Source organism: Brachypodium distachyon, chromosome 1 (genome assembly GCF_000005505.3).
Source record: "Brachypodium distachyon strain Bd21 chromosome 1, Brachypodium_distachyon_v3.0, whole genome shotgun sequence".
In the NCBI taxonomy this organism is placed as follows: Eukaryota; Viridiplantae; Streptophyta; class Magnoliopsida; order Poales; family Poaceae; genus Brachypodium; species Brachypodium distachyon.
This window is the reverse complement of record NC_016131.3, coordinates 35,096,835-35,123,894: the sequence shown is the minus strand read 5'-3', so window position 1 is coordinate 35,123,894 and position 27,060 is coordinate 35,096,835. Positions and strand designations below refer to the sequence as shown.

The following is a 27,060-nucleotide window of genomic DNA, read 5'->3' as shown; positions in this document are numbered from 1 at the left end:
CCCAGGTGATGGGATTTCAAGCGACCCTGGCAAGGGTGCCGAGGTCAGTACCGGGGAGAGCAGCCGAGGACGACGAGGCCCCCGCTGCCGACGTGGGGCTGTACGGGGGGTCGCCTGCCTGCTCCCGAGGACCTTGCCGCCCTTCCCCGGCAACTTCCCCTGCGCCTGCGCCCGGGGCCCGGGGCTGGGGAAGCCTCCTGCTCCCGGCGGGGGCTGTCTCCTGCTGGGTGGCAGGTGAGTCCGCGCCAACCGCGTTTGCAGCTACGGGCGCGTTGCCGAGTGTCGTCTCGGTGGCAGCGGCGACGGCCGCTGCCACTGTCTCTGGCACGGCAGGGCTTGATGTGAGAGCCAGTTCCGGCTCCTCCTCCGCCCCCATGATCTCGGCGGCCGGGTCAAGATCAACGACGGTCGCGCCCGGTCCAGGTGCGGGCGCACTTGTGCCTGCAGCGATGAGAAATATGAGGATCGGTGAGTAATAGAGTTGTTGGAAACGGACAAGGGTGACCAGGGTGGTTACCTTGTGCGGCTAGCGGACTTGTGGGGGGAGCCTCTCCTGCCTCGCCTGCGCCGGCAGGGGCCTCCGAGAGGCTTGCCGCGGGCGAGCTGCCGTTCACTGCAGAAAGAGGTACACGTTCATGAGATTAACTAACAACTGAAAAAATGCAGCTGGGGAGAAGTGAAGAAGACGTACCAGTTGCCTGCCCCGTCTCCGCGGGGGCTGGGCCGTCGTCGGGCGCGATCGCGTCGCTGCTGACCCCTGTGGTGGTGGGGTCGGCAGCGCCGCTGTCGTCTGCGCGCGCCCTCTTGCTTGGCGTGTCGGGTGGGGAATCGCTCCTCGCCATCTTGCTGGCACCCGCCGGTGAGTTGGACTTCGGGGGGGTGCGCCGGAGCGCGAAGCCTCGGAAGACCTCCCAAGCAGGCGGCGTCGTAGGCGCCCGCAGGGTCGTCGTGACCCGGAGTGTCGCGAGTGTCAACGGTGATGCCGCCGTGGTGCCGGGAGCCAATCCTGGGGAGGTTGCCGCTGCTGGGGCGAAAACCGTCGCCGAGGCTCCGGCGACCCCTGCGGACGCGGGCGCTACGGGAGCACTGGCGGGCGCCCCGGGAGCGGCTACCGCCACGGTGCGGGCGGCTGCCGCTGGGGCGGAGGCCGCCGCTGAGGCACCGGCGACCCCTGTGGCTGCGGCACCGCCGATGTACCGACGGGCGCCCCTGAAGCGGCCGCCGCTGCTGGGGCGGACGTCGCCGTCGAGGAGATAGCCGCGGCCACTGCAAACGCCCTTGATCTCCGCACGATCAGGGGCGCGCCGTCGCTGTCTTCGTCGTCGTGGTCCACGGGGACGACTTCCGGGGACGCGGCCGCCTGGCCCGCCTCGTCATCCAGCGACTGGAGGGAGGGGCAGCTAGGCTCGGATCCGCCCCCGCTCTCCTCGAGGACCTGCTTCTCGCGAGGTGCTGCCAGGGGAGCGCACGGGGCCCGAGTGGGGGTGTCGTCCATCAACCCCCACTCGTTGCAGGGCGGGAAGGCGCCGACGATGTCGCTGAGCGCCGCAACGCCGGCGTGAAGAGAGGAGACCCCCGGCGGGAAATGCGTTGATTGGAAGGTCTCGCCGGAGATTCCCCTCACCCACGTCCTGAGAGTCTCCAACTCCACGCCATCCTGTTGGAGGCGTGTCCTGTCCCCGGGGCCCGTGTACATCCACGCAGGCCGGGAGCGCAGTTGAAGCGGCGCTATACGCCGGTAGATGAAGGTGCGCGCCACATCCACGTCCGTGAGCCCCACTAGCCGCAGCGCCTTGATCTTCTCCACGATGGGGAGGAGATCGGCGTCGCAGTGGTACCTGTCTTGCCAGCCGTTTTGGGGTTGCCGCAGCTCCGTGGGCGGCTGGATGAACTCTTGGGGGTCCTCCACTCGGACCCAGCACCAATCGCCCCGCCACTCCTTTTCGATCTTCTTCCCCGACCGGACGATGAACTCGGACTTCATCTGGTCGCGGGTGTGGAACACCAAGCCCGACGACATCGCCTTCGCATTGTCTATGCGGGGTAGAAATAGTGGCGGAAGAGCCCCACCAACGGCATCACCCCCACAAACGCCTCGCAGAGGAACTGGAAGGTGGCGAGGAGGAACAGCGACGTGGGGTGAAGCTGCGCCACCCGCAGCTGGTAGGACTCCATCAGCGCATGGAGGAATAGCGAGAAGGGCGGCACCAGGCCGGTGAGAAGGAAGCGCGCGAACACCCGGAAGTCGTTGTCCTGGTGCTCGGCGCCCGCCGTGAAGATCAGCGTTCCCCCGTGCTCGTTGAAGTTGGAGGCGACGGCGTGCCGGACCTTCTCCAACGCCTCACCGTTGTACCCAGGGCGGAAAAAGGCGAGCGTGGCCCGCATCTCCCGTTTCTTCTGGTCCTTGGCAGCGGCTGCCTTGGTTGCCGCCTCGCTCTTGCTGGTCGCGGCTTTCTTCGAGACCTGGACCTCCTTCCCCTTTCTGGTGGTGGGGGGCGCCATGGGGGAACGAAGGCGGAAGCTAGCAGGAGCGCTGGGATGCGGGATGCGAAAGGGGATGGAGACGAAGGTAATGGGGGGCAGGGTACCTTTCCCCTTTTGGCAACAGTGAGAACCTTATAACACCCGGCCGTTTGGTAATGGCCGGTTCCGTACCCTACTGGTGCGCGGGGATAACTCCTAATCATTAGGAGTAATGCGCGGAGTGGCCTTAACTTTCCTGTTTAAGGGGGGGGGTTAGGGCGGAAATCATGCGCCCACTACTCCGTCTGTAACGGCGTGTTACGCGGGGCAACGAAGGGGCGCGGGCCCGAGGCAAATCAGGGCCCACGCGTCGGTTGAGGGCGTAGCCCGGCAACCGACCCAGGGAAGACTTGTCCAGGAACAGGTGATGCCGGCCCACGCCCGGGGGCTACTGTCGCACCAATGGCACCCGGGGTACCACCGCTACGCGACACGTGGGCCTCGTCCCCGAGTTCCCGGGAAGGTTCCGTCCCGGGCAGCAACAACGAGCAGCCCGGAAGGGCTAGCGGGGCTTCGGGGAATATTCCCGCTTGGGCAACCCCCGGGAAGCCGCTTCCCAGGACGGGGGTTCCCGGGTGATTTGGACCTGGGTGCTTCCCGGGGAAGCGACTTGCCGGGAGAAGGGGTTCCCGGGCGCAGGCTCCCGCCTCAATGGTGGGACCCAGCGAGCAGATCAACAGCGCCACGCGGGCGCGTGGCGAGCGTGGGGTGCGCGCCCCACCAGGGCGAGGAGTGAGGCACACGGTTCATTAAATGAGCCGACAAGAGGGGCGTTACCCGTCCGATCAGGTGAACAGTGGCTGTCCAATCCTACTCTAGGGTTTTAGACCCCTAGCAGCGGAGGTGGCGTCTATGCACGCCACCAGCTCGCCGAGGGGGAGTTGTGTGCCTCCCCGCTCGACACTTATAGCGTTTGCACCGTGGCACCTGTGGCATCCCCTTGAGTATAAAAGGAGGACCCCGCCAGCGATCAAAGGGTTCCAGTTTCCACGTTTCGAAGGGTTGGTTAGTTGGATAGTTCGACAGTCACACGATCACACAGGCTCATAGGCCACAACTAGCTCTGGTCCGAGAGTAGCAAGTAGCATCTGGCAAGAAAGGAGAGAGCACCCGGGGACCCTCCCCCGGCAAGTTGTAAATACTTGGTCCATAATCAATACCAGCTCAGACAGGCAGGACGTAGGGTTTTACATCTTCCAGGTGGCCCGAACCTGGGTAAAAACGTGCGTGCATGTGTTCTTTGTTTGTGCGCACCCCAAGTATGTCATTTCGCCAGTCGCGAAAGACCATCGGCCACGCCGGCGATCGCCAGGGCGATCCCCGACGCCCCTGCCGAACCTAAAAAGGGGGCCGTGACCGCACGCCCCCGGTGTCGGAGCCCCGCGCGACGACAACCTAAGATTTTATCGCTTCAATAGTATGATCAAAAGAACAAACAAACTAAAAGGCACAAAGACAAAAATGGATCTTGATAGAACTAGAAGTTGAAGTCAAGTTTTTAAGTCAAAGTCTCGACAGATTCATCATTTGTATCTTGATATGTATTCATGTTGCACATGCTGAATATTTCTGTTAATGAAACCGCAAAAACAGAGTTGCACATGCTGAATATTTCTCCTGCCTCTTTTGATGAAGCTATAAAAGACAAGCACTGACCTAAACTCATATGTTTTAAGGCTATGTTTTTGGACAGATTCAGCTCCATGTATTTGGTGAAACTGTTTATTCATAACTCAACTTTTTGGTGGAGTTAAAGATAAGGGTAATAGCTTAAATTTTCATGGAGCTAAAGCTAAAGGGTACTCGGAAGATGTTATCTTACTGCACTTCCAAAATAATGACATTTCCAAATAGAGTTATGAATGGGACCAACTTCATCAAATCCGTGAGGCTATAAGCTATCCCAAGCACATCCTAAATAGGTACACGAGACATTCCTTGAAAAATGAGAAACGAAGACCACTGAACACACTATCTGAGGACACCCCAAGACAATTTGTCTCAAATCACTGCTCACCGCATCTCAAATAAATAAATACTCCATCCGTTCCATACATTTATCTAGACATTTATCTAGACACTTTTAAAAAATACATAAATCTATTTTTGAACAAACTGGAAACAAAAATTATGGAACGGAGGGGTACTGCTCATTGCTAGCAAGAAAGATCAAAATAAGGAAAGTACACGAGCCATGCTGTGACCAACCCATGGAAAATGTTTCTTGCATCATTGGGTGCATGGGCACCTGGCATCACCATCGATGGGAGATTAGCAAACCGATGCATATAAAAAAATACCTGCCTAAGCAAAGAGAGGCGAGGATGGTGATCGTCCCTACTCTTCTCCTGCAGCAGGAGTCCTGCAGATATATGTCCATATCCCTATATTGCACGTAGAACTTGGTGGCAAAACCAGCTCACGACAAGATGTCCAAGGAGTCAAGGACGTCAAAACAATTGCATAAACGATCATACTTCAACAGTCAAAAGTACACATGAGTTTATCGCTTTGGCACAACAATGGTCAACATCCAGTCTCCACCCCACACTCAAACATCCAACAGCAACATCAGCAGCTTCCCTATTTCTGCAGCATCAAGTGCTCAAAAAGAGGAGCTTCGCTATTTCTGCACGAAGTGCTCAAAAAGAACGAGAAAAATCAAGGAACACAAGGGGCGACACAGTTTTCGGCAATGTGAATTACCATACAAGTCTTCGATTCAAAGAAGCGACATACAGGTCTCTCCACTGGGAGTTTAGCATCTAAGCTGATCTGGCTTTAGAACATTTAGCATTACCACGAACAAGCTAGCATTACAGTAGATAACAAGGCACGGTAGCCACAGGCCCACAGCATAACTTAAGAGTACACTACATAGGACGGAGGACAGATAACTGCTCGAAATTTTGAAGTACCAACTCAGCACTAGGTTATCCTGTAGCGGGACATTGGGTTCAAGCAAAAGATCTGAAGAAATTGAAGTTCAGGATAACCTCTGTTTCTTCTTAGCAAGATTCTCAAAAATAGATCGTACATCTTCAGATGTGACTGCTTTTGATGGATCAAAGGATTGCTGCTCAAAGTATCAAAGGAAAAACAAAACACACATCAGGTAAATGAATAAAATAAATTAAACATATGTATACATAAACGGTACAGCCTAGGAACATCGAGAAAATGACGTAGTTTCGCAATTATGAAATGATAACAATGAAATGGAATTTTATTTTAAGACAAAATGATGGCATGGCAGATATAAACATCAAACAAATACAAATTCAAATATATTATCTGCATACAATTGAAACAAAAACAAAATTATGCAGAATAACATAATGGCTAAACATGCAAGCAAATTTGCAAACGCCAAATGAGTTATGCAGAATATGTTCGACGCAAGTTAGAACCCTGATCCTTTTTTCAGACACTTAGAACCCTGGTCCTGCGTACAGGACTGCAGGGCCTCAGGCGATGGTTCCAATTCAAGGACCGGCATCCTGTGACCCTAGCGACCTTCAGCATAAACCTATGGTGACATTTTTATGAGCGCCAGAGATGGCCCCAGATATCTATATGAGATTAGTATAAGCTAACTCCTCTGGCATCATTTCTTAGATATGCCATGCAGGAAGCACCTAGCTTTTCCAATTCAGGATAGTTCAAATTAATTGTCATGTTACAATTGTGTTGGAAACCACATGTTTGATCTTAGGCAAGTCATCAGGTAACTGAGGCTGTGTAGCCTAGCCTGATTCTTTTATTTGATAAGCTGTGTATTATGCAGATTTCTGAGCAAAAACAAACTTGTTTCAAAGCTTCAACTGGAAATGTATGTGAAGCAGCAGTTTTATGTCATAACTAATGTTACATATTAGAATTTGGGCTGAACTTATGAAAGAAACTGGATGCTGGACCATGTAATTAGGAATTGGGACAAGTCCAAAGTGAAATAGGTTGCATGCAGAACCTATATCTCTCTTATTTCACACTTCAAGACATTGTAATTATCATACTACTGTTTTTGGTCCATGATTATAGCTAGCTAAAGGTAGTGCACCAGAGTTTATACGTATATGAGGAAACCCGTAGTGTACTGGGGATGGTTGTAATAGACTTCCCTTGCCAATGGGCAATGGGATTTTATAATTGTGGAGACCATTCAAGATAGGAAACCGATTAGAATTTATAACTAGTTGAACAATCAAAAAGATTCGACCTATTGTGACAACTATAAGCTATTGTTATTGTCACATTTCTAAGAACCTAGCAGTCCTGGTGGAATTTTGAACTATGATGACCTTCAGTTCTGTCTCAGTATTAGTATGATCTTTGGTTTAATTTCCATTCAAATAAATGGCACAAGATGGAGCACACAAGTTCCAGAGACCCCCAGTATGTAGAAATTATCAAATTATCACCAACTGGCAACTACATGACTACCAGTGAAATAAGAAGAGATTTTTACCAGAAAGGAGTGCAACTCATTCTTGATGTCACTGATGCCACTCAATATCTCTATCTTCTGGACATGATTAAGTGAATTGATAAAGTTAGCTTCAGCTCCTTCCTGTTGCTCTAACTTCTTCTCCCTCTTCTGCTTAGCAACCTTTTCGTATTCCTCAATAGAGTCATCCTTGTCAGTAAGATGTGCAATGCCTCGTTGTGCATAGACCTTGGTGCATGTTCCGCATCTGCATAGAATATCTCTCCAGCCTTTTGACATGAAAAAGGGCATGGCTTTCTCTAAATCAGCTGATGTTCTATCTACATCCATTCCTAGCTTACAGTTGCCACCTGAATTGTCACCCAAAATGGACTTCTCTGGAGCTGCAATATCTTCTGCGCAATTGTCCTCAACAGAAGGCTTTTCAACGCTCAGATGGTCTACACGAGCACCATTTTCATTTTTCTCAGTGTCAGCCTGATCTGCAGAGTCTTCTTCCAGACCATTTGAATCAGCGGTAAAAGCTTGTGATGCAGAACTCTGCTTACTAGAAGCCCAAATTGTCTCAGGGTAGAGTTTCAAAAAATAACAAATCGGTGAGCATTTATGGCATATGAAATCCTCGTAGAGTGGCTCCCCTTCCTCATCTCGTGGCATCTGCAAGGCGAGGAAGCCATTAACAAGAATGTTTAGTAAGTAGCATGACAATTTAAAATGGTGTAATACTGGACAAAAAAACACAGGCATGTATGCAGTTTGCAGCACCTGTTAAAGCCAATAAGTAAAACATGTGCTAAATCAATATTTAGGGCCAGTAACAATACTGATCAAGAAAGATGCTCCGTTACAAGTAGCGTAACCATTGCATGGGCATTGTAGTTCTAGGGAAGAAAAGGTGGACAAGCAAGAAAACGATGTAGACTCAAGAGCATTTGTGATGTAATGCATTTGTCAGTTTCATCAAGAAAGGCGATGGTGGATCAAAAAAATAGCACACCGTATGCCAATGCTGGAACAAACTAGGTAACAACCACCATGAGGATGGCCAGACAAGAGAGCTCAGATAACAGATCAATAAACTATTCTCGTATTGCTTGATTCTCATCTGATTATTGCACGTCTCTTGTAATTATAGGAACCATTTTTTGGGCTAGCAGAGTAGCACACTAACTGACACCAAACTCCAATACAATTTATTTCTTTCCTAAACCCTCTTCATTACTTGCCTGACATAATACTCTTTTATATTTCAGTACCTCCTTCCCATTGCAATAGTATCACATATTTATCAGGAAAGATCTAACCGTATACTAAGCCAATCTCTAACTTTAATTTTATGTCTTCCCTTTTTAATTTAAATAACTACCTTCCTATTTAAATAATTTTCAATATCTATACAAATACACATAACAGATGCTGTGTTTCTAAAAATGAAACAATAAATGTAGCTGCAAAAATGTGGTAAATACAGACAAGAACCAGAACATAAGAAGTCTTAACAAATATGACCCCATTAAAGAAGAGCATGACTAGCAAACCTTTACGATAGAGTCAAGACCAATATGATCCTCATGAAACCAGTCTTCACAAATACAACACTGTATCATTTCAACTTGCTCCTTGGCTTCTGGGTCAGGATAAGGCCTACCACATGTACAATAGAAACCCTTGAAGTTGTGATTATAAGAATTTGCTGGATTCTCAGGATCTTTCTCAGGGTTAAGTTTGCAGAGGTGACCCCCAAACTTTGAGTTGCCACAGTCACAGCGAAAATTTCGCTTTGTCCAAAGTTCAACAACCTTTAGCACAAAACAAAACAATAGGAGCTTTCCAAGCATTAGTTGTGTGCACACTTACAGACAAGATTGCAGAAGATAGTAACTGAGTAAGCATAGTGCTACATTTCCAAATTCTGCGCATGCAAACGAAAAACCAAACTGATCAAGAGAAAAATAGAAAAAAAAACAGGGAAATTGTGACAAGTGATTTCATTCTCATGCACCATATCGACAGTGCAAGTCTCCAGAGCATACTAACAACCGTTTCATTGCCTGGTGCAATCAGATATTACTGTGTATCTATAGTCTCCGAACAGAATCAGCATGAACAAAATTCACCTCTAACTTGTGATGTATCACCCTCCAGAATAAATTATCTACACCACCAAAATATGTGTGCACATAGTGTCAGCCCGAGATGAATCTTATAAGTGTATAAAGCATAGCATTGAGAAATGGGTAAAGATACAAGTCATTATCCGAGCAGTAAAATGCATATAGCAGAAGATATCCAACTAAGCCCATCAAAAGGAAATCTGACCATGACCATTGAGAAAAGTTGACTCTGGCATATCTTTCGCAAGAGAACATGAGTCATGAGACTCATGATCCTAACATCTCTTGATCACAATACCTACCTCCAAGACCCAAGAATCAGTTGACCATGTGTTGCAGTACTAACATGCACGGTGAATATGGAACGCACCAAGGCCCAAGGGTTTGTGGGTACTAATTTGCCGCACACAGGTGGTTATAGATAAATCATGGTTGATCAATCTTGAGATGGCAGCATGGCATTGGGAATCATGATTTCATGGATTTACGATACTTTTGGTCAAATTATTGGTAGGGTCTATAAATGAAATTATACCAAGTTAACTCAGGTGTACTGAGTAGCTCAATTGGGCTAGAGGACTATTAGAATAATAACTTCTTAGGTTCTCTTATGCATTGTGGTTAATAAGTGATTTTGTTAACATGCTAGTTTAATTCTGTATTATTGTGGTGTTCATTCTATAAAAGGTAATTTATTGAATTGGAGACACAGTATCATATGCGGGTGGTGAGCTATTGAGACAAACTTCTATGCTTGAACAGATTGCCTTCCTTCATTGGTCGAGTTTTGTGATACCTCGATGACAGGTAGAAAAGGACCCTTTTTTCGAAAGGTAGTAGACTTGGGGGTTATGGGATAGATTTCTCGAAAAAGAAGAGAGAGTAGGGGAGGGCACCCTTTAGTTTCTTATAAGTTGAGAGTTAATGTTTATATTTCACATCCTTATATAGAGGACAGGCCAAAGCAATCTAATCTTTGGGGAAGATGATACCAGGCACGTTACTGCATCAGAACAGTAACCACTACACAGAAATGTTTTCCTCCTCTACATGTGCAAAAATATAATGATGCTCTCAATGGAGTGATTCCCTAGATTCATCAAGTAGGAAAAATGAAATACTCTCTTGGTTATAGTCACTCCATTCCGAGATGTCGCGGGCGTTTTTTTCTTCCTTTTTCACAATATGTAGTTCGTTTTCGTTTCCTAATCATTGATTGCCGGCTTGCATTAACTACCAAGCCGGCTGTCTCCTTGGCTTTTGTGACTGCATGCATTCAGAACAGCAAAGGTAAGCATACAGATGGAAAGGGCGAATCACCGAGCACAGCACCAGAGTTTTTGTATGCGCGCAGCCACACACGTTTTAATGGCAAACGTGACAAACTGTTCTCAGCGCTAATTTCGGTCACACTAAAGCCTCCTTAATCTACGATAAACTTTTCATGCGCTCTACATCTAAATAGAGAAAGCACATTTGGCACCAGGAAAATTAGTGGTCAATCTATTAAATCATATGGATAGAGTTGATAGTTAGGGATGCAAGCAGCATGCCGCACAACATGCTATCCAGTGCTGGATAGTGTTAGTGGGGCAAACAGCCCGTTGCTTGCATCCCTAGTATATCATACGTTTACTGGAGCAATGAACCCTCGACTGAAGAATCTGTTAGAACTTTCTCATGAAATGCTCCCTCTACTTCTTTTTACTTGTACATGTAGTCCTTGCAAGTTCTCTCAAAATACGTGTACATATGGACTTCCAAAGCCTTAATCATCCTTACTGTACATTTTTAATGCTGCCATCCTATAGGGTGAGGGGAGGTGGAGCTGAGGAGGGATTAGAGGAAAATTGAGAATGGTGCAATTAATTGCATGGCAATATGAAGACGGAGGCTAAGTAGCACTTTGTCCCCTCACTTGTTTCGTGTATCTAGAAGGCTGCATGCACAGGTACAAAGAAACAGAGGGAGCGCTAGAGAGAAGAGTACCACCACTACCATGAATCACTGAAAATTGATAATGCTATACCAGCACGTCAGAATATTTGTTTTCAGTAAATGTGGATATTATATATTCATACTACCAAGCATGTTTAAAATCCAACCACAATGTACAAATGATCAACTAATTACAAGCTATTTCACGGTTATCCTCTGAAGTGCCTATCACTTCATGCTGAAGATGTCCGCAGAAAATTTGGCAACTACTAATACAAGAGTACAAGACATAATATTACATCGTGACAGCCTAGCAATTTCACAAAGCAGAAACACTTTGGTTCAAGAAAAAACATAACTGCAATCATACATCGGTGCTAAGTGAACACAATTAACCATGTACAATCTAGAAAACAGCAAGTCACAGCTTAGTACACTACTAAAATCATGCAAGTGCTTCAGGGTTACCATGAAAAAAAAAACTTTCACAGTACACATCAACAGTTAGCAATAAGAACGGAAAATTAGTCGCACTTCAGCCTAAATAGGCAGTGCTCTTGCCATTGTTATCAAAACAAAGATCTCACAGAGATCTGGATTCACATTTCCCCCAAAATGTGGAATGGTGGAATGTGGATGGTAGCCAACAGAGGAAACGTGAGGTCGATGGCCTTCTCATCTACACAGTTTGGAATGTTTTGAAGGAGCAAAACTGCTGTGCTTTCTCTAATGAGTAGGATGAGGAAAGTGCCGTTTTTGTTGTTCATGAGTTTCACTTGTACCAACTGGAGTCTAAGCCAATGGTGGTTGTCAATCATTCCGGTAGCGAGTGGTTCCTGTTTTTCTGTTCTTCTTTTTTGGGGAGTTTCACTTGTACCAACTGCTGTCTAGATGTATTTGCTTCTCATCTTAACTGAAGGGCAGAGCTCCTGCAATCTTCCTATCTTCCTAAAAGAAGATTTCCTTCAAAATAGCTCCCATGTTTTTTTGCTGCTCCCTTCTCAGAACTAACCTGGTTGTACCCTAGAACCTAAAAACCCAACCAAACTAGCAATCCGTATGTAAGCAAATGCATTCGAATTGAGGGGATCACCTCATGGCCTTCATGACAGGTGATGCAGCAGGCGGTGCAGATCCCTGCGACGCCGTCAGGCACGCAGGTGATGCAGGAGAAGACGGCCTGGCGCTTGAGGTAGCCGCCGGCATAGGTGCACTCGTTGCCGTCATCCCCTCCGAGCACCAAATCCGCCTCCTAGGGTTTCACGGACAAACTTGAGCACCAGATCGGACTAAAAATGTCAGTGGGGGAGCGAGAGGACGTGGGGGGTTTCGGGTAGGTTACCAGCTCCTCGGCCTCGATGCCGTCGATGTACTCGTTGAGGGTGACCGTCTGCTCGGCCTCGTCCGGGAAGGCGGTGTCGCTCCCGTCGCCGGCCATGGCCACCAACGCTAGGGTTAGGGTTAGGGTTTGGTGCGAGGTGGAGTCGGGCTTGTGTGCGCTCGGATCGATTGGATTTGGAAAGAGGAGATGGGATGTCTAGAGGAGGAATGGCAGAGCGAGATTTTAAGCCCAGGGGTGTGTGCCTCCGCTCCGCGAATCGCCGAGAAAGAGGTGATGCGAGCAGAGAGGCAAAGGCTGTGTGTGTGATTGGAGCTCGATGGCTGACATGTGGGGTTGGTTCTGGATCGCGGAAGCTGGGCTTAGTTGTCAATGGGAAGATAACGCGCGCGAAGGCAGGGGGTGCCTCTTTTGGTTTCCCGCCACGGCGATTGGACGGCCGCCGAGATGCTGCCGAACGAAGCAAACGGAAGAAGAGGTTTGCGACGTACTCCTTCCTTCCCAGTTTATTTGTCTGTCTTACGGTTTTCGTCTTAGGCAATTGAGGGATAAAATGCATCGGCTTCGGGTGCCACATAAGGACAAAAATTATCTTATTTTGTCAGGACTAAATGTTAAAAAAAAAGTTTAATGACCCGTTTTGTACTTCCATGCTAGTTGAACAAAAATATACGTTTTCTTGTATAATAAGTTTACAGACATTGTTCGTACCTAACAAGTTGGCATTAAACACTATTTATTTGTCAAAATCATCATCCATTCACGAACACGAGGGGCTTCATGTTCAGGCCCACGCTCCTTGAAACATTTGTAACCTACTTATTATGCGGATTAACTCTTTAGTAGCAACTGTTTTCTTATATTCTTTCTAAATCTATCTCTTCTTAGCCACACGACCAACACCTCTTATCTCTATCATTGTTCTCTCATGATGCCCTCATCTCCCCCGCCCACACCGTCGCTCTTCCCCGCACGTCATCGCGACTTTTATCCCTATGTCAGCCGCGACTACTCCCGCATTGCCGCTCGATACACTGCTTCCAGCGTGCCACCGCAACCCCGAGTAGCCAGCCATAGCTCCTCCCCGTGTGTCGCTGCTACTGCTCCCCGCCGCTGCTCGTGAGCCTCCGCATTTCCTCCCCAACACAGCTCGGTCAGTGTCCTCTCCGTGTGTTGCCGCCACTCCTTGCATGGTGGTCGGCCGAGGGCTCCTCCCAACGCGAGTGTGTTGTGTTTTTTAAGTTCATCCAAATTCGAAAAACAAAAGTTAGAAAATAAAAAGCTGAGAGAAACAGAAGTTAGAAAAATCCGAAAGTTGAGAAAACCAAAAGTGAAAAGGATGAGAAAAAAGAAAAAAGAAAAAAAAACTGCTTTGGCAGGACTCGACTGTAAACTAGTGCCCTGGCAGAGTTGCGGCAAATAGCCGTGCCCTAAATCTGTGAGGTTCAGATCATACCCTCTGCATAGACCAAAAGGTGGTCGACCAACCCCCCGCCCCTCCCCCAAGACTGCGAGCTTTGGGGCTCGATACAGCACAGCATCGTCCATTCGAGGAGCCAAAGATAAATACACGCAGAGTTCATCCTCACATGATCCATAATAAATGTCTCAGATTTAAGATTTAGTAAAAAGTTAGTGCAAAGTTGTACTTAAGTCTGAGACACTTAGTATGGATTAGAGGGAGTAATTACAATGGACATCTATACATAACACACAAGCAGGGATTTCAGCTTTGGGGAATACATTATTTGATCACACATCCGTTTTGCTCCCACTTTATTCACTCAACCACAACATACCATATATATACTCGATGACATTCTACACTCAGTACTGTGATACAACTATGCTTATGCTACAGCGCCACAATATCATATCATTTCTGTGATAATTTTCTATTGGCCAGATGACAACATGGATATATACGGCGTGGTTTGCTTATGCTACAGCGCCACAATATCATATCATTTCTGTGATAATTTTCTATTGGCCAGATGACAACATGGATATATACGGCGTGGTTCGTCGAGGAAGATGATAATAGAATATGCCGCTGTCCCCGGGGGTAGGAAGCACTCAGGAGCTCAGGATGGCGCTGTCTGGCATTATATTCATCTGGACTGGTTTCATGGCTGGCTTCTCTGGTTTCTCCTATCATGGGGTGAAACAGCAAAAAATATCAGTGAGCATTTCCATTGCATTGCAAGTTTGCAACAATCTCAGGTTACCAGACTAAGTAGATTTCGGAAGTCCATAACAAAATGCACAACACTGTAGCTTTCAATCTCTCAATATTGAAAAGGTTGACAACGAACAATATATTAAAATCAACTTATCACCTTTTTGGTAGAAATGCTATGTGCCTCCAGTTCCTTCCTCACAAATGTTGGCAGAATAAAAGCAGCCCTATGAATCTGTTAAGAAAACAATCTGGTTGATGAGTGCAGCAATAAAAGAGCATCTATTCAAGGCAAAAGAAGAATGAATAAGGGGTTGTAAAAGCCATATGGATGGGGGACGATGTTATGGACAAACCTCTGAGTTGTAAAATCTCATTTCCTTTCCAGCTATTGTATCTCCTACCAGTTTCTCAATTGGATTCACAGGAGTCAAGAAGTTCACTGGTGGACCTTCCTTTGCGCATAGCAGGAACCCAATGACACCACTGCAAATTAGGAGGTGACACTGCTTCTTTAAATAATGAGCAGCCACAGCTGATCGATAGATTACTAATCATATTTTTGCACCACAGAAAGGGAAAACTTCTGACAGATTCATAGGGCCGCTTTAATTCATCAACATATATATTCACCGCTGCAACAGAATGCATCAACATGGAAGTAGTATCCTAGAATGGACTAGATCATAAATGGTCAACTGGACACCTATTTCTACAGTAGTTGGGAGAGGAAGTAGCTTGCAAAAAGCATTTTCACCTCTCGACAAAAGGCATGTATCCTAGCCAATTGGCTCAAAAGCCTAGGAATTATTGCCCAGAATACTCATGGTCCCAATACTCTTTAACTTGGCATCAGAGACAACCACGGTTTCAAAAAGATGAGAGAACCTAGATTCTTCACTTGACAAGAATATGAACATGGTGGCATCCCTGCATTTTCATTTTGAGAGATTTACAGGTGGCTCCACAGTGCAAAAGGAGAAATATAGTTGTGTGTGACAGACTACAATTGTATCCCCCAAATAACTACTTTCTTAGGATTTGGGCTTTCAGAATAAACTGCATACGTCATTAAAAACTAAAACGTTTGGTCCTCATCAACTTGGTCCTCTCGGCGCTGCTTTCTTACCAAATGGTCTCCATCAAACAACCGACATGGGTTATTAAGAAAATTGATAAGTTGCGCCGTTCCTTCCTTTGGTCTGGTTCAGACTCCCCGGCAGGAGCTAAAAATCTTGTCGCATGGCAGAAAGTTTGTGCTCCTAAAGACTATGGTGGCCTTGGAATTCCTGATCTTGCTCGGCATGGAAGAGCCTTCAGAGCTCGATGGTTATTTTCTGCTTGGGACGGGGCTAATAAGGAGCTTTTCAGCCACTTCGCCAAAGATAAGGCGACTCTTGCTCTCTTTCATGCTGCTACCAATTTTCATCTCGGAGATGGCTCGAAGTGTTCTTTCTGGAATGACCCATGGCTCCTTGATCAACCGCTTGCTGAGCATCTGCCTGCCCTCTTTCATCATTCACGGGCCCGAGGCAATTGTGTCAAGACGGCGCTCCATAACCACTGCTGGATCCGCAACATCAAGCGTGAGCCCTCCCATGAAGTTCTCTTGCAATTCATTAAGCTGTGGAATTATACTCAAAACATCTCCCTCACCGACATGCCAGACTCAATTTCTTGGAAGCTTGAATCGTCTGGGAGATACTCTGCTGCCTCTGCTTACCACTTTCAGTTCTTTGGAAGAATTTCCTCTTTGGAATCTGCTATCATTTGGAGAATTCAGATCCCTGCGAAAGTCAAAATTTTCTCCTGGACCGTAGCTCTCCAAAGAAGCCTCACCGCCGATCGTTTAACTCTAAAAGGTATCCCTGCTAATCCTATCTGTCAGATGTGCCGAACCTCACCGGAGACTGCCAACCACCTTTTTGCCCGCTTGCTCCTTTGCCTCCCGATCTGCTCCTACGACAAGCCAAGGTCAATATTCACTGTTTGCCTCACCTCTCTGATAATTCTCTCTCTGAATGGTGGTTTGATGAAGCCCAGCGCTGCTCTTCCAGCTTGCTTCGTGAGTGACTTGGTACCATTGTCATGCTTGGATGGTGGCACATCTGGCTCGAGCGCAATCAGAGGGTTTTCCATTCCAAATCCCTCTCTGTCCGCAAGCTCTGTGAGCTAGCGCTCGATGAGCTTATGGCCTGGAAGTTTGCAGGATGCAAGTCGGCTGCCTCTTTCTAGATGATTAAGAATTGTTGGTTTCATAGGGTTCGCCTTCCCAAGTGTTCTTCCTAGCTTATAGCTGCCCCCCCCCTCTCGGCTTTGTAATTAACTCTGTTAAATTGTTCTTTCGTATTAATTAATGAAAAGCAGCGCTGCTGCCTTTTCGTCAAAAAAAAAACGAGGTGATATATGGAGACTACATGAAAAATAGTAGCGCAGATTATGCAAAGAAATAGAGAACCTAGGATATGTTGGAACGCTTGTCCAGGCATAGTGGATGGCACCCTTGAATGTCTCACGACAGATAGAGAGCATATCCTGGATTAGATGTGTGTGCAGCCACATACTCTCGGCTAGATTACAAAGAACACCACCTGGCTTTAAAGCTCTAGCAATTGTTTGGAAAAAGGGCTTCTCCACAAGTTCCTGAGCTGGCCCTGTAATGTAATGAGAAAGAGAAATTCAAAAGGATTTAAACAAAACAACATGTAACCAACCTAGATGAATGAATTAATTTTCTTGATCAAAATAAAAGGGATACAGGTATGATCTAGTAAGAATAGCATGAACCCACCAATTGGATCTGACGAATCAACAATAATGGCATCATATTTCCCTTCAGGAGCATTCCTCAAGAAATCCACAGCTGTAAAACAGAAGAAAGTCCACTATGAAATTTATAAAATCAAGACCAACAGACGCGATTTCGAGTTTGAGTTCCTATAGAAAAGTAGTATGCCCTATGGCCTATCAACATTATATAGAAAACAACCAGTGTACGAATTAAGTTATTTACATACCATCACCAACATGAAGCTGGACACGAGGATCTTCATATCCAACATATAAATGTGGGAAGTAATCTTTACAAACCTACAGAGTTTCAAGGCATAAATCAGAAAAGGTCTATTTAGATGGTTATACTTTCAAGCAAAGGCAAGAGATGCTTCTTACATTGATAACCAGCTGATCAATCTCACATATGTCTATAGTCTGCACTGAATCATGCTTCGCTATTTCTCGTAGTACACCACCATCACCACCCCCAACAACCAAAACCTGCATTGAAGTAATTAAGTAGTCTACACCGGAATGTATATGAGCACTACAGGTAATTAAGTAACTGCAGAAAAAAAGAAGCCTCACAAAAAAATGCAGATAAAAAAAGATTTGGATCCACTGTAGTACTTAACAGTGTATTCCCATAGTTTTCAGCATATATGAACAAATGATTGAGATCAAAAGACATACATTTTTTGGGGATGGAATAGAGCATAGTGGAAGGTGAGTAACCATTTCCTGGTATGCACATTCATCCTTGTCAGTCAGCTGAACAATACCATCAAGCACAAGGACATTCCCATAGGTTGAAGACTGCACACACAATATAGCACGTTACACATTGTTATGTTTAGCTAACTCAGACATTCAGTCCTGTACAAAATTAGGGAGATGGAGAATAACCTCGAAAACTAAAATTTCTTGGTAAGGTGATTTTCCCTGGAACAAAATCTTCTCTACTTTCAATGAATGGGCCTCTCCTGTATAGAAAATGTAAATCTAGTTACAATCCTAACCAGCTCAAGCAAGTAGACTAGTTAAGTATTATTATAGGGTAATCATCAAACAATTTTCATAGGTGATGCTGGACCGGAGTTTTCACTGGACAGAAGTTTCTTGACATAAATGGACAAACACTTGAAATTGTAAAGCCTAAAATGCCGTTTGATAACTTCAGATATATGTAACCTCCAGGGACACAAATATTCTGATGTTTCAATACCATGTCCACTTGGATAATGTGAAACCGTTATAGGGTGTTCAGTTACCACATCATCCTAGGATGGGTTAGGCCATGGAATCAATGAATTATTTTGCATATGAGGTCATGATGGACCAACTTGGTTCCATGGGTTTGGGTGCACCGATGTTGAGCCAAGTGGAGGCAGAGGCCCCAACTCAAATGTCTAAAATTGTACTCCCTCCGATCCTACATTGTTGTCAAAATATTACATGTATCTAGACGCTTTTTAAGAATAGATACATCCATATTTTGGCAAATTTGAGTCAAGAATTTAGGATCAGAGGGAGTACTATATAGACCATATTTATTTATGGAGGAAACCTTGTACTTTTTGAATTTGCAAAAGAAGTGTCCTTGCTGAATTCCTGGCAAACAAATAGGTTAGGTTAAGAGCTGTCAAGCTTCATGCACTAGCCAACACAGCCAAAAGACCAATCTGATGGAAAGAACTAGGGAATCCACTTATACACTTCAACACCCCCCCCCCCCCCCGCCCCCACGTGTGACGGGGAAGACAAGTCAACACGTGTAAACTTAGAGGTACGACTCAAGAGGCCAATAAATGGGCGGAGGGGGCAACAACAATTTTAGGATAAATTGTGAAACCCGGGCCTCGAACTCTAGACCTAAGCTCTGATACCATGTCAAGCTTCATGCACTAGCCAACGCAACCAAAAGACTGATCCGATGGAAAGGGCTAGGCAATTCACTTAAAACACTTTAACAAGAGCTACGATTGATGGTTTATTCACATCCCATATGTTGAAGCAAATACTCCAATGGCGGAGCTTTGTCACTTTCATAGTACAAAAAATATCATGTGCACAAATAATCTTTGAGAAAAATCATGGCAAAACTGAAATAAGAGAAATACCAGGCCACATTGGATTGTTGAAGTACTGCACTTTGCTTGTTTTACCTGAACATACAGCAACACATTTTTAGATATCAGAACAGCAGAAAGATTGTACATCTTGATTTTTCGTATATAGTGGAAAAAATAACAGAATCTGGATTCTCCATTTAATTGAACAAAAAATCTTGTTCATGGAACATTGGCAGATAAAAAAAGGCAACCATTAGATTTTAGCTGCTGCTACATTTGCAGTTCCCAGAAATGTCGCTGAACTGTACTTACCAAAGCGTGAGCGGGGTTCTGTGAACCACCCAGATACAACTGTAGCGTGGCATTTAGCCTCAGATTCTGCTGCAGCAGCCTTCGCCTTGATGCAGCAAGGAGGCAGTGGCTTGGATGTGCCATCATCCCCACTCTTTGTTTGTGCTGCAGCTGCAGAAACATTTCTTGCACCTCCATCTTCCATGAAGCTTGTTCTGGTTTAAGGTTCCCAGCCTCTGACCCAACAGAATAATACAAACACGTCGGAACAAAAATTCAGACAACTGGGAACAATTTGCACCAGGTAAGCATTAAAAACTACAGAGTTACTTTACAACCACGAGAGAGGAAAATAAGCCAAGGTGCTACTGCTAACCATGACGTTCAAACAAACTAGTAGTATTATATTCAGCTAATGATACGGGACAAATTCAATTATCTGTTGTGCACATGCTTTCACTTCCCCGTTCGAGGCTTTAGCTGGTAGTGAATATTGGCATTTCCCTCGGGTGTTTCAGTTCTCAGCTGTCGTCCTTGGACTCCTTTACTACGTAGTTAAATGAAATTTAACAAGTTATCATGACAACAGGGCACATGGATATGGTCGCACCAGTCACTCTGCTCCCAGTGTAGGCCAATGCCAGGGACTGGGTGCAACTTTGATTGGGTAACGCTCGATTTGCGGTTGCGGTTGAGTTCTTATTTTTTGAAGCTGTTGCAACAAAACAAACCAAGGCTAGTTAAATTATGCTATGCAATAATTGTCCCCTAACATAACATTTCATATATTTTGGAGCACAGTAATATAACAATTAGTCACGATGCAAAACAGAGACAAATTAAGCCAAAAGCGAGTTTTTCTTTTTGGTAAACTCATCTTTTACCAGGTTTACCATATTCCTTTTACAGATTTGCTGTGGCCTGAGACATATCTCTAGTTCGACCAAATTGCACACAGTTTCTAAAATGTGCAACAACTTAATTTTTGTTGGATAAAGAATCATCTTTCAGGATCGTTGTCTCATAAAAATAAGAATTTTTCGGTTCATATAAAAATAACAACATCGCTTTGTTTAATTTAATCCCTCTATGTCACATTGCTGATAGAAGAAATAACCAAACTGAAGGAAGAGAAAACAAAAGATGAAGATTGATTTGCAAAGAAATAGTAAATTATTACCCCCTTCATTTCAAGAAGATACCACCAAATACCAACAGGATGAAAAGAGGGGAAAAGAAATAGAGTAAAATACACCACTAGTCCATGAACTCGGCAAAAATGGACACTTTAGTCCATGAACTCAGAAAACGCACGCTTAAACCCCTAAACTGGGACTATTGTGTCACTTTAGTCCAAAAACGGTTCGGTGAGGCTTAAACACGCCACGTCGGATTCGGCAAGGACCGCGGGCTGCTACTCGATTTTCTCAGGGGTTTTTTTTTGCAACGGCATGGTTCTCAGGGCCCCGGGATCCCCGTCTGGGCACGGCCGCCTTGCCCCTCGCGGGGTGGCTCGGGCATGATGATTTTGCAAAAAAATTCTGAGAAAATCGAGTAGCATGTCAGCGGTCCTGGCTGAAGCTGACGTGACAGCCATGTGGCGTGTTTAAGTCTCGCCGAACCATTTTTGACTAAAGTGACACAGTAGTCCCAGTTTAGGGGTTTAAGTGTGCATTTTCCGAGTTCGTGAACTGAAGTGTTCATTTTTGCCGAGTTCATGGACTAGTGGTGTATTTTACTCAAAGAAATAAGCACCTCAAAATCACAAATTGTCTCCAACCGCAGCCAATTTTCTTTTACAAGCGAGCCCTAAATTTTACCAATCAAAGGTGTATAGAACAAATAAACCACGCATCAAGATTTTCTTTTAAAAAAATGCTTGAAATGCTAGGTACAGATGAAAGGAACTGATCGAAGTGCAACAACTAGGCAGACGAAGAAGGAAAGAACTCAAAGAAATACTACGAAGTGGAACAGCTGGCACAAAGAAACAAACACCTCGTGTGCAAGCACAAGAAGACCAAGTCACCAAGTGTGGGTGGTTAACCTTTTCTTAAAAGAAGAGAAGATATCATCAGGAATCAGCTCTAACCCACTACGTGCAAATTGCACACGGGCACAAGGACGCACGCCGCGAGCTCACCGTCTCACCGAGGCTTATTTTGCTCCCATCCCTCCCCACTCACAAGGCAAGAAGGAGAAGAAGAAGAGGCAACAGGAAACACCTGCTCGTGACCCAATTCTACAAAGCCCCTTGACGGATGAATAAATAATGTAAAGACACACCCTCGCTGTTCCTGGATCACCAGCACCGACAGCAACAGAATAATTTCTGGAAATCAACAGGACTGACTTATAAGTTGCAGCAGGCTGTCGAGCCTTGAGCAAAAGGCACCGACTGCTCGTTGTCTCACCTGCGAATGGCGACGGAAGGAGGATCCTCTGCTCAGCCTGCTACCGCTGCTGGGACTGGGAGAAAGTGGATGCGGCGGGCGAGAAGAGGAGGAGCGGGGTTAAATAGGCGGCCATGTGTAGTGGTGGTGACTTGTCGCGGCTCCACCTCTGGAACCGCCCATGGGAATGGGACCCATTGGCTGCAGCTGCTGGCCATGGATCGGCTCCAATGGAACGAAGAACTCGTGCCGATTTTGACAGCAATAAAGGGCCGGCCATATGGCATGATGCGATGCTGTTCTTCAGATCGATAACCCATGGACGGGAGACGATTGCGATCCGTTCGAGTGGATTAGGTGTAGCTTTCATGTGATGTGTCTCGGCATCGGATTCTCTTCTTTAATTTCCGGAGGAGAAAAAGGAAACGAAATCTTTGGACACGGAAAGATGCGTGCTCATTCACACAAATGCAGCCGTGTCTACTACGGCGGGAAGCAAAGGTGGTGGTTTATATTCGAGTACTCTGTATATTCAGTCTTTTGGTACCGAGGCAAGGAGTAGATGCTAGTAACTCTGTTTGTATTCAATTTTGTCCATTTTATTATTTGTAGCAGTGTTAGTAACAGAACTATATATACTACTCTCTCCAATCCTAAATTGTTATCAAAATATTACATGTATCTAAACGTTTTTAAAAAATAGATGCATTCATATTTGGACAAATTTGAGTTAAGAATTTAGAAGAGGAGTACGGAGTATTGTATTTAAGGGATAAGTCCACACCCGGTGAACTTGTATCGAAGTTCATATTACAATCCTCGAGACTTCACTTCAGTTTGAAGTACCCCTAGACTAAAACAATGAATACCTTCTAGAGCCGGATCGACTTATTTTTTACCCTGTTCTCCTGATGGGGCGTCACATGACCTCGTCCACGTCAGCCCAACCCAACGTGATCTCAACCTAACAAGTCCAAAACTGACATGAGGTGTGTTTGTGTATTAGGTCCGAGTGAAATATATTCCTATTTGTTACTAGTTTGTAACGGTGCACATGCAAACTGAAGTGGTCTAATTGGCACATTTTCTTTGGTGCATACATATCGGCTCGAACAGAATATGTAAGGATCACCAGCCTTTGATTAAGCAACCCTGCACGGAGTGATCTGGTTAAGAGGTGTGGGGGCTGCTGCCTCCACAAAATTTGTTCATCTTCTTACACTATATATATCAATGGTATAGATTGGCCTCACTTAAGCCTAATCGGTTGCCTCTATTTCTCTACTTTAGTGTATATTTTTCAGGTACTTACAATTTTTGCCCCCTCGAAATTAATGTTTTGGTCTGCCCCTGATCCGAAACAACAACCACTGCTCCTTCACCACAGAGCCTAAGAGCCGTGCGTGCTTAATTTGCGACGACCGATCATTGTCCACGGCTTCTTCTCTTCCCTCCTAAAGTTGATATGAAGACGAAAGAGATCTCCTAACTGTAATCACCTCCCTTTTTTGACTTCTCAGAGCGAGCATCAAGTGCAAGTACTGCTTTTTAATTACCCAATCGCGTTAGTACGTTGCATGAGCCACACGTAACACCGTAACGGTCCACGGCTCCTTCTTTTCCTAAAAAGTGTAGGCACCTGATTCCATCAGGTACTGGTGATTAACCTGGCGAAGCATGTCTCTATATAGCTTCTCTTCTCCTTGTTCTATAGTTTCCCAGTCCACGTCTTGGAGCTGAGCCATACACGTATACGCATATTTATGCATGCCACCGGTTCTTCATCTCTTTCAGGACGCTTATCAATATGACAGCTATGCACATGTCCACACCTAAGGCCACTCGGGACTCAGCACCGTTTCCCACATTTCCTTCTGGTTGTTTCGTGTCGAGGAATTTGTTGCACAGATGGTGGTGTCCCGGATTGGAATGGCGACGCTATTGAATTGATGCACCTAAGAGCGTCTCTAATGGGCTATTCCAAAACGTCTCCAATGGGCTATTCCGAAGTTATCCTAAATGTTCTCTTTAGGACAAACGGACATCTCGTCCAAAAATCAGCTCCCAATGGGCTACCCTAAACGGATAAAATGTCTTTTTTTGTCCGTCCCAATTTCCCGAACCTCTCTCAAATTTGGAGAAACTTTGGGGTGTCCGTTTGTCCGGTGTCCGCCGAACTCTTGATTCCCTCTTAGCTCCACAGCAAAAATGAAAGTTGTTCGATTCCCCTCGCCGCCCATAGCCTCCGACAATTTTGCAAGGAACGGCAGCCATGGACACACCGCGGAGGGCGAATCCTGCCGTCCCCCGTCGCATCCCCGCACCCTAGCCGCCATGTACGGCGCATCGAGAAGCTCCGCCTCCGCTGCTGTCCAGCACGGCACGCCGAGAAGCTCTGTTGTCAACCACGGCACCTCCGTCACAGGGAAGAGGACCTCATTTTCTTCTCATATTCTCACGTGAGACATGTTGATTTTGAAGCTATCTATGTGAGACATGGACATTTTGAAGTCCATATGTGAGACACGCTGTTGCTATCTGTGTTGCGAGACATGTCAGATTTTTTGTAAGGAGCTATGCTGTCATTTTTGTAAAGAGCTATGCTGTGATTTTTGTTGGAGCAAGGAAGCTAGCTGGATTGTTTTGGCTTAATCAAGCTGTGTGCATCGATCAATGCAGAGGCCGGGCGTATTCCCTCCTTTTCGAAAAAAAATTAAGTTGTACCTACTGTGATAATCCATCTATTTTACCTGAAATTTCTTAGTCCATATGATATATATAATGCATGTTGTAATTCAGTTCAGTTCAGAGAAAGATGTTCAGTTCAGTTTAGAGAAAGAGGTGAGGTTCAGTTCAGAGAAAGAGTTTTCAGAGAAAGCTATCCATGTTGTGATTCTGCAGTGGCCTTGCTGTTGCTATGGTCCTGTTTTGAATGTCAGATTTTGATTTATATATGGTGTGATTTTGAAGCTATACCGTTTGCTATGTGAGACATGTCAGATTTTGAATTTATCTATGCTGTTATTTTGTTCTCATACCACTGCACCATAACTTCAGATTTTCATTGTTGTAGCTAGAACATTTTCATTGTTGTAGCTAGAACAGGGAACATTTAAAATTCAGACGTAGTACCTTGTTTTGATGTGCTTACTCGTACTTCAGATTATGACATGATTTTACTGGAATCACAAGACCAACTTTCATACTTTCAGTTCAAACAGTTCATAGTTTGTATCACTGTTCCATATATTTTACTAGAATCAGAAGACCAACGTTTGCTTAACTTCAGAAAATTTTACCATTCTTTCTAAGTTATGTTTTTTTTATTGTTGTCAATTTCCATTCGTTTAGTACGAGATCGCTTCGCACCTCGCGGTGCTTACACCTCTCGCCTATCAAAGTTCTGTTCAAAAACCTCGTACGAGAACTTGTATAGAGAAGGATTTCCCGCGGCGCATGCAGCAGTTCTTCCATACCAACTTAGCTGCCCGGCGCAACTATTGGCATAACAACCGGTACACCATAGGTTGACCCAACCCAGTCCTCTCGTACTGGAGTTGGCTCCTCGCAGTTCTCCCTTTAACACCAAGGTAGATAGGAACCAAACTGTCTCACGACGTTCTAAACCCAACTCACGTGCTATTTTTATTGTATTTTTAATTTGGACTTTTCATTTTATTCTACGAAAGATATGACTTCCAAATGTTTATTTATCATTTGCTATTGGGTGACGATGGGGTCAGACATCAGGCGGACACATGTCCGTTTGGGGAACGTTGTTGGGTGATGGGGACGAACACATGTCCATTTGCTTCCCCAAACGGACATAAAGAAGACATTTTGGGGCAAAATTTGGGGATCCCATTGGAGATGCTCTAACCAATTCATCCGAAAATTCGAATTGTTAGAGAAGGGTGTTTAATATATTTCAACACTCCCCGTTACGTCTAGGCTACTTCAGGATTTAAACGTGGGATCAATAAAGGCCTCAACTATTTTAATTAATAGTGCATTAGCCGAGGTTTGAATTTGAGACCTGTCTATGATACCATATTAAATTGATGCATCTAACCAATTCATCCAAATTTAAGTTCGAACTGTTAGGAAATGATGCTTAATACATTTCAACAGACATGATCAATTGGATATGATGCAGATAGTATTGGATTTGTGATATCCATCTGAATGTGGAATTGTTTCTAAGAAAATCCAGATGCAGATTTCGTAGGGTGGACTTATTTACCTTCCTTTTCATTTATTAGGTTAGAAATGCCTACGTAGGCCTGGGCATGGCACAACCTAGCTGGAAGGCTCGATGTTCTCTTTAGGCTCGGGCTTCGCTTTTCAGCAAAAAAAAAAACCTAGAATACAATACATTACTCAAAATAGCAATAATATTTAATTTTATTAAAAATAATTGATTAAAAATACTTTTAATTAAGTAGCTGTATTGTTCATAAGTTATGGCAAGGTTGGGTTGCACACTTTGGAACATCTTTGGAACATGAAGTTGCACATATTTTTAAAACACAATTTGATAGTTTGCACATTTTTGGGGTGCATTTTTTGGGTTTAGATGTGCGATTAGGTAGTTGCACATCTTGGAACAAATTGCACATTTTAAATAGTTTTGAATCTAAAAATGTGCAATTGTGTAGTTAGAAATGTGCAATGGGACAGTCTTCATATTTGGAAGCCTCTGGAAAAAAAATTATGTTACTGTTTTTGCATATATTTTTGGTTTGGAAAAGAGCCTAAGATTTTATATTTTTTCTGCAATTTGGGACTTCTAAATGTGCAAATAGATATTTGTATTTTGTTAATTATTGTATATCTTTACTCTCGTAAAGATTTGAATTGCTGGGTATCCGTTCACTACATTGATACTACTCCCTAGATTAACCTAGTTGTCACCCGTCCCATAGAGCAGATACATGTTGATGATTATTTTATTATGGTTGAATGGTATGATTTATATTTTAAGATAAT

The 27,060-nt window shown here is 45.0% G+C and overlaps 2 protein-coding genes across 4 annotated transcripts; both read right to left on the bottom strand.

Annotated features, from left to right (window-relative positions):
- Positions 1-5,081: 5,081 nt before the first annotated feature.
- Positions 5,082-12,718, bottom strand: LOC100832115 (putative E3 ubiquitin-protein ligase UBR7). The gene is made up of 5 exons (XM_003563749.4): positions 12,365-12,718; positions 12,116-12,274; positions 8,509-8,769; positions 6,992-7,627; positions 5,082-5,599 (listed from the first exon to the last, which is right to left on the bottom strand). The coding sequence occupies exons 1-5, from the start codon at positions 12,458-12,460 to the stop codon at positions 5,510-5,512; spliced, it is 1,242 nt and encodes a 413-aa protein (XP_003563797.1). The 5' UTR covers positions 12,461-12,718; the 3' UTR covers positions 5,082-5,509.
- A 1,327-nt stretch (positions 12,719-14,045) lies between these two features.
- LOC100831817 (spermine synthase) lies at positions 14,046-22,250 on the bottom strand. Of its 3 annotated transcripts, none has more exons than XM_010229335.3 (13): positions 22,093-22,234; positions 21,904-22,010; positions 19,700-19,914; positions 19,436-19,480; positions 18,222-18,298; positions 18,009-18,131; positions 17,712-17,816; positions 17,558-17,630; positions 17,332-17,403; positions 16,999-17,194; positions 14,897-15,026; positions 14,701-14,775; positions 14,046-14,512 (listed from the first exon to the last, which is right to left on the bottom strand). In XM_010229335.3, exons 3-13 carry the CDS (start codon positions 19,881-19,883, stop codon positions 14,438-14,440), a joined length of 1,155 nt encoding a protein of 384 aa, XP_010227637.1. In that variant the 5' UTR covers positions 19,884-19,914; positions 21,904-22,010; positions 22,093-22,234; the 3' UTR covers positions 14,046-14,437. The 3 variants fall into 3 exon arrangements, with proteins under 3 accessions (XP_010227637.1, XP_014752641.1, XP_003563796.1); XM_014897155.2 differs by lacking the exon at positions 21,904-22,010 and adding an exon at positions 20,289-20,390 and having other exon boundaries at positions 22,093-22,163; XM_003563748.4 differs by lacking the exon at positions 21,904-22,010 and having other exon boundaries at positions 22,093-22,250.
- Between the last annotated feature and the right edge of the window lie 4,810 nt (positions 22,251-27,060).

Excerpts from the sequence above, each read along its gene's own strand:
- LOC100832115 (XM_003563749.4), bottom strand. The coding sequence starts at position 12,460 with ATGGCCGGCGACGGGAGCGACACCGCCTTCCCGGACGAGGCCGAGCAG. Across the intron at positions 12,275-12,364 it reads GCATCGAGGCCGAGGAGCTG|GAGGCGGATTTGGTGCTCGG; the intron begins GTAACCTACCCG and ends GTGAAACCCTAG. Across the intron at positions 7,628-8,508 it reads GTCTTGACTCTATCGTAAAG|ATGCCACGAGATGAGGAAGG; the intron begins GTTTGCTAGTCA and ends CTCGCCTTGCAG.
- LOC100831817 (XM_003563748.4), bottom strand. The coding sequence starts at position 19,883 with ATGGAAGATGGAGGTGCAAGAAATGTTTCTGCAGCTGCAGCACAAACA. Across the intron at positions 18,299-19,435 it reads CAACAATCCAATGTGGCCTG|GAGAGGCCCATTCATTGAAA; the intron begins GTATTTCTCTTA and ends TTTTCTATACAG. Across the intron at positions 17,817-18,008 it reads CTATTCCATCCCCAAAAAAT|GTTTTGGTTGTTGGGGGTGG; the intron begins GTATGTCTTTTG and ends ACTTCAATGCAG.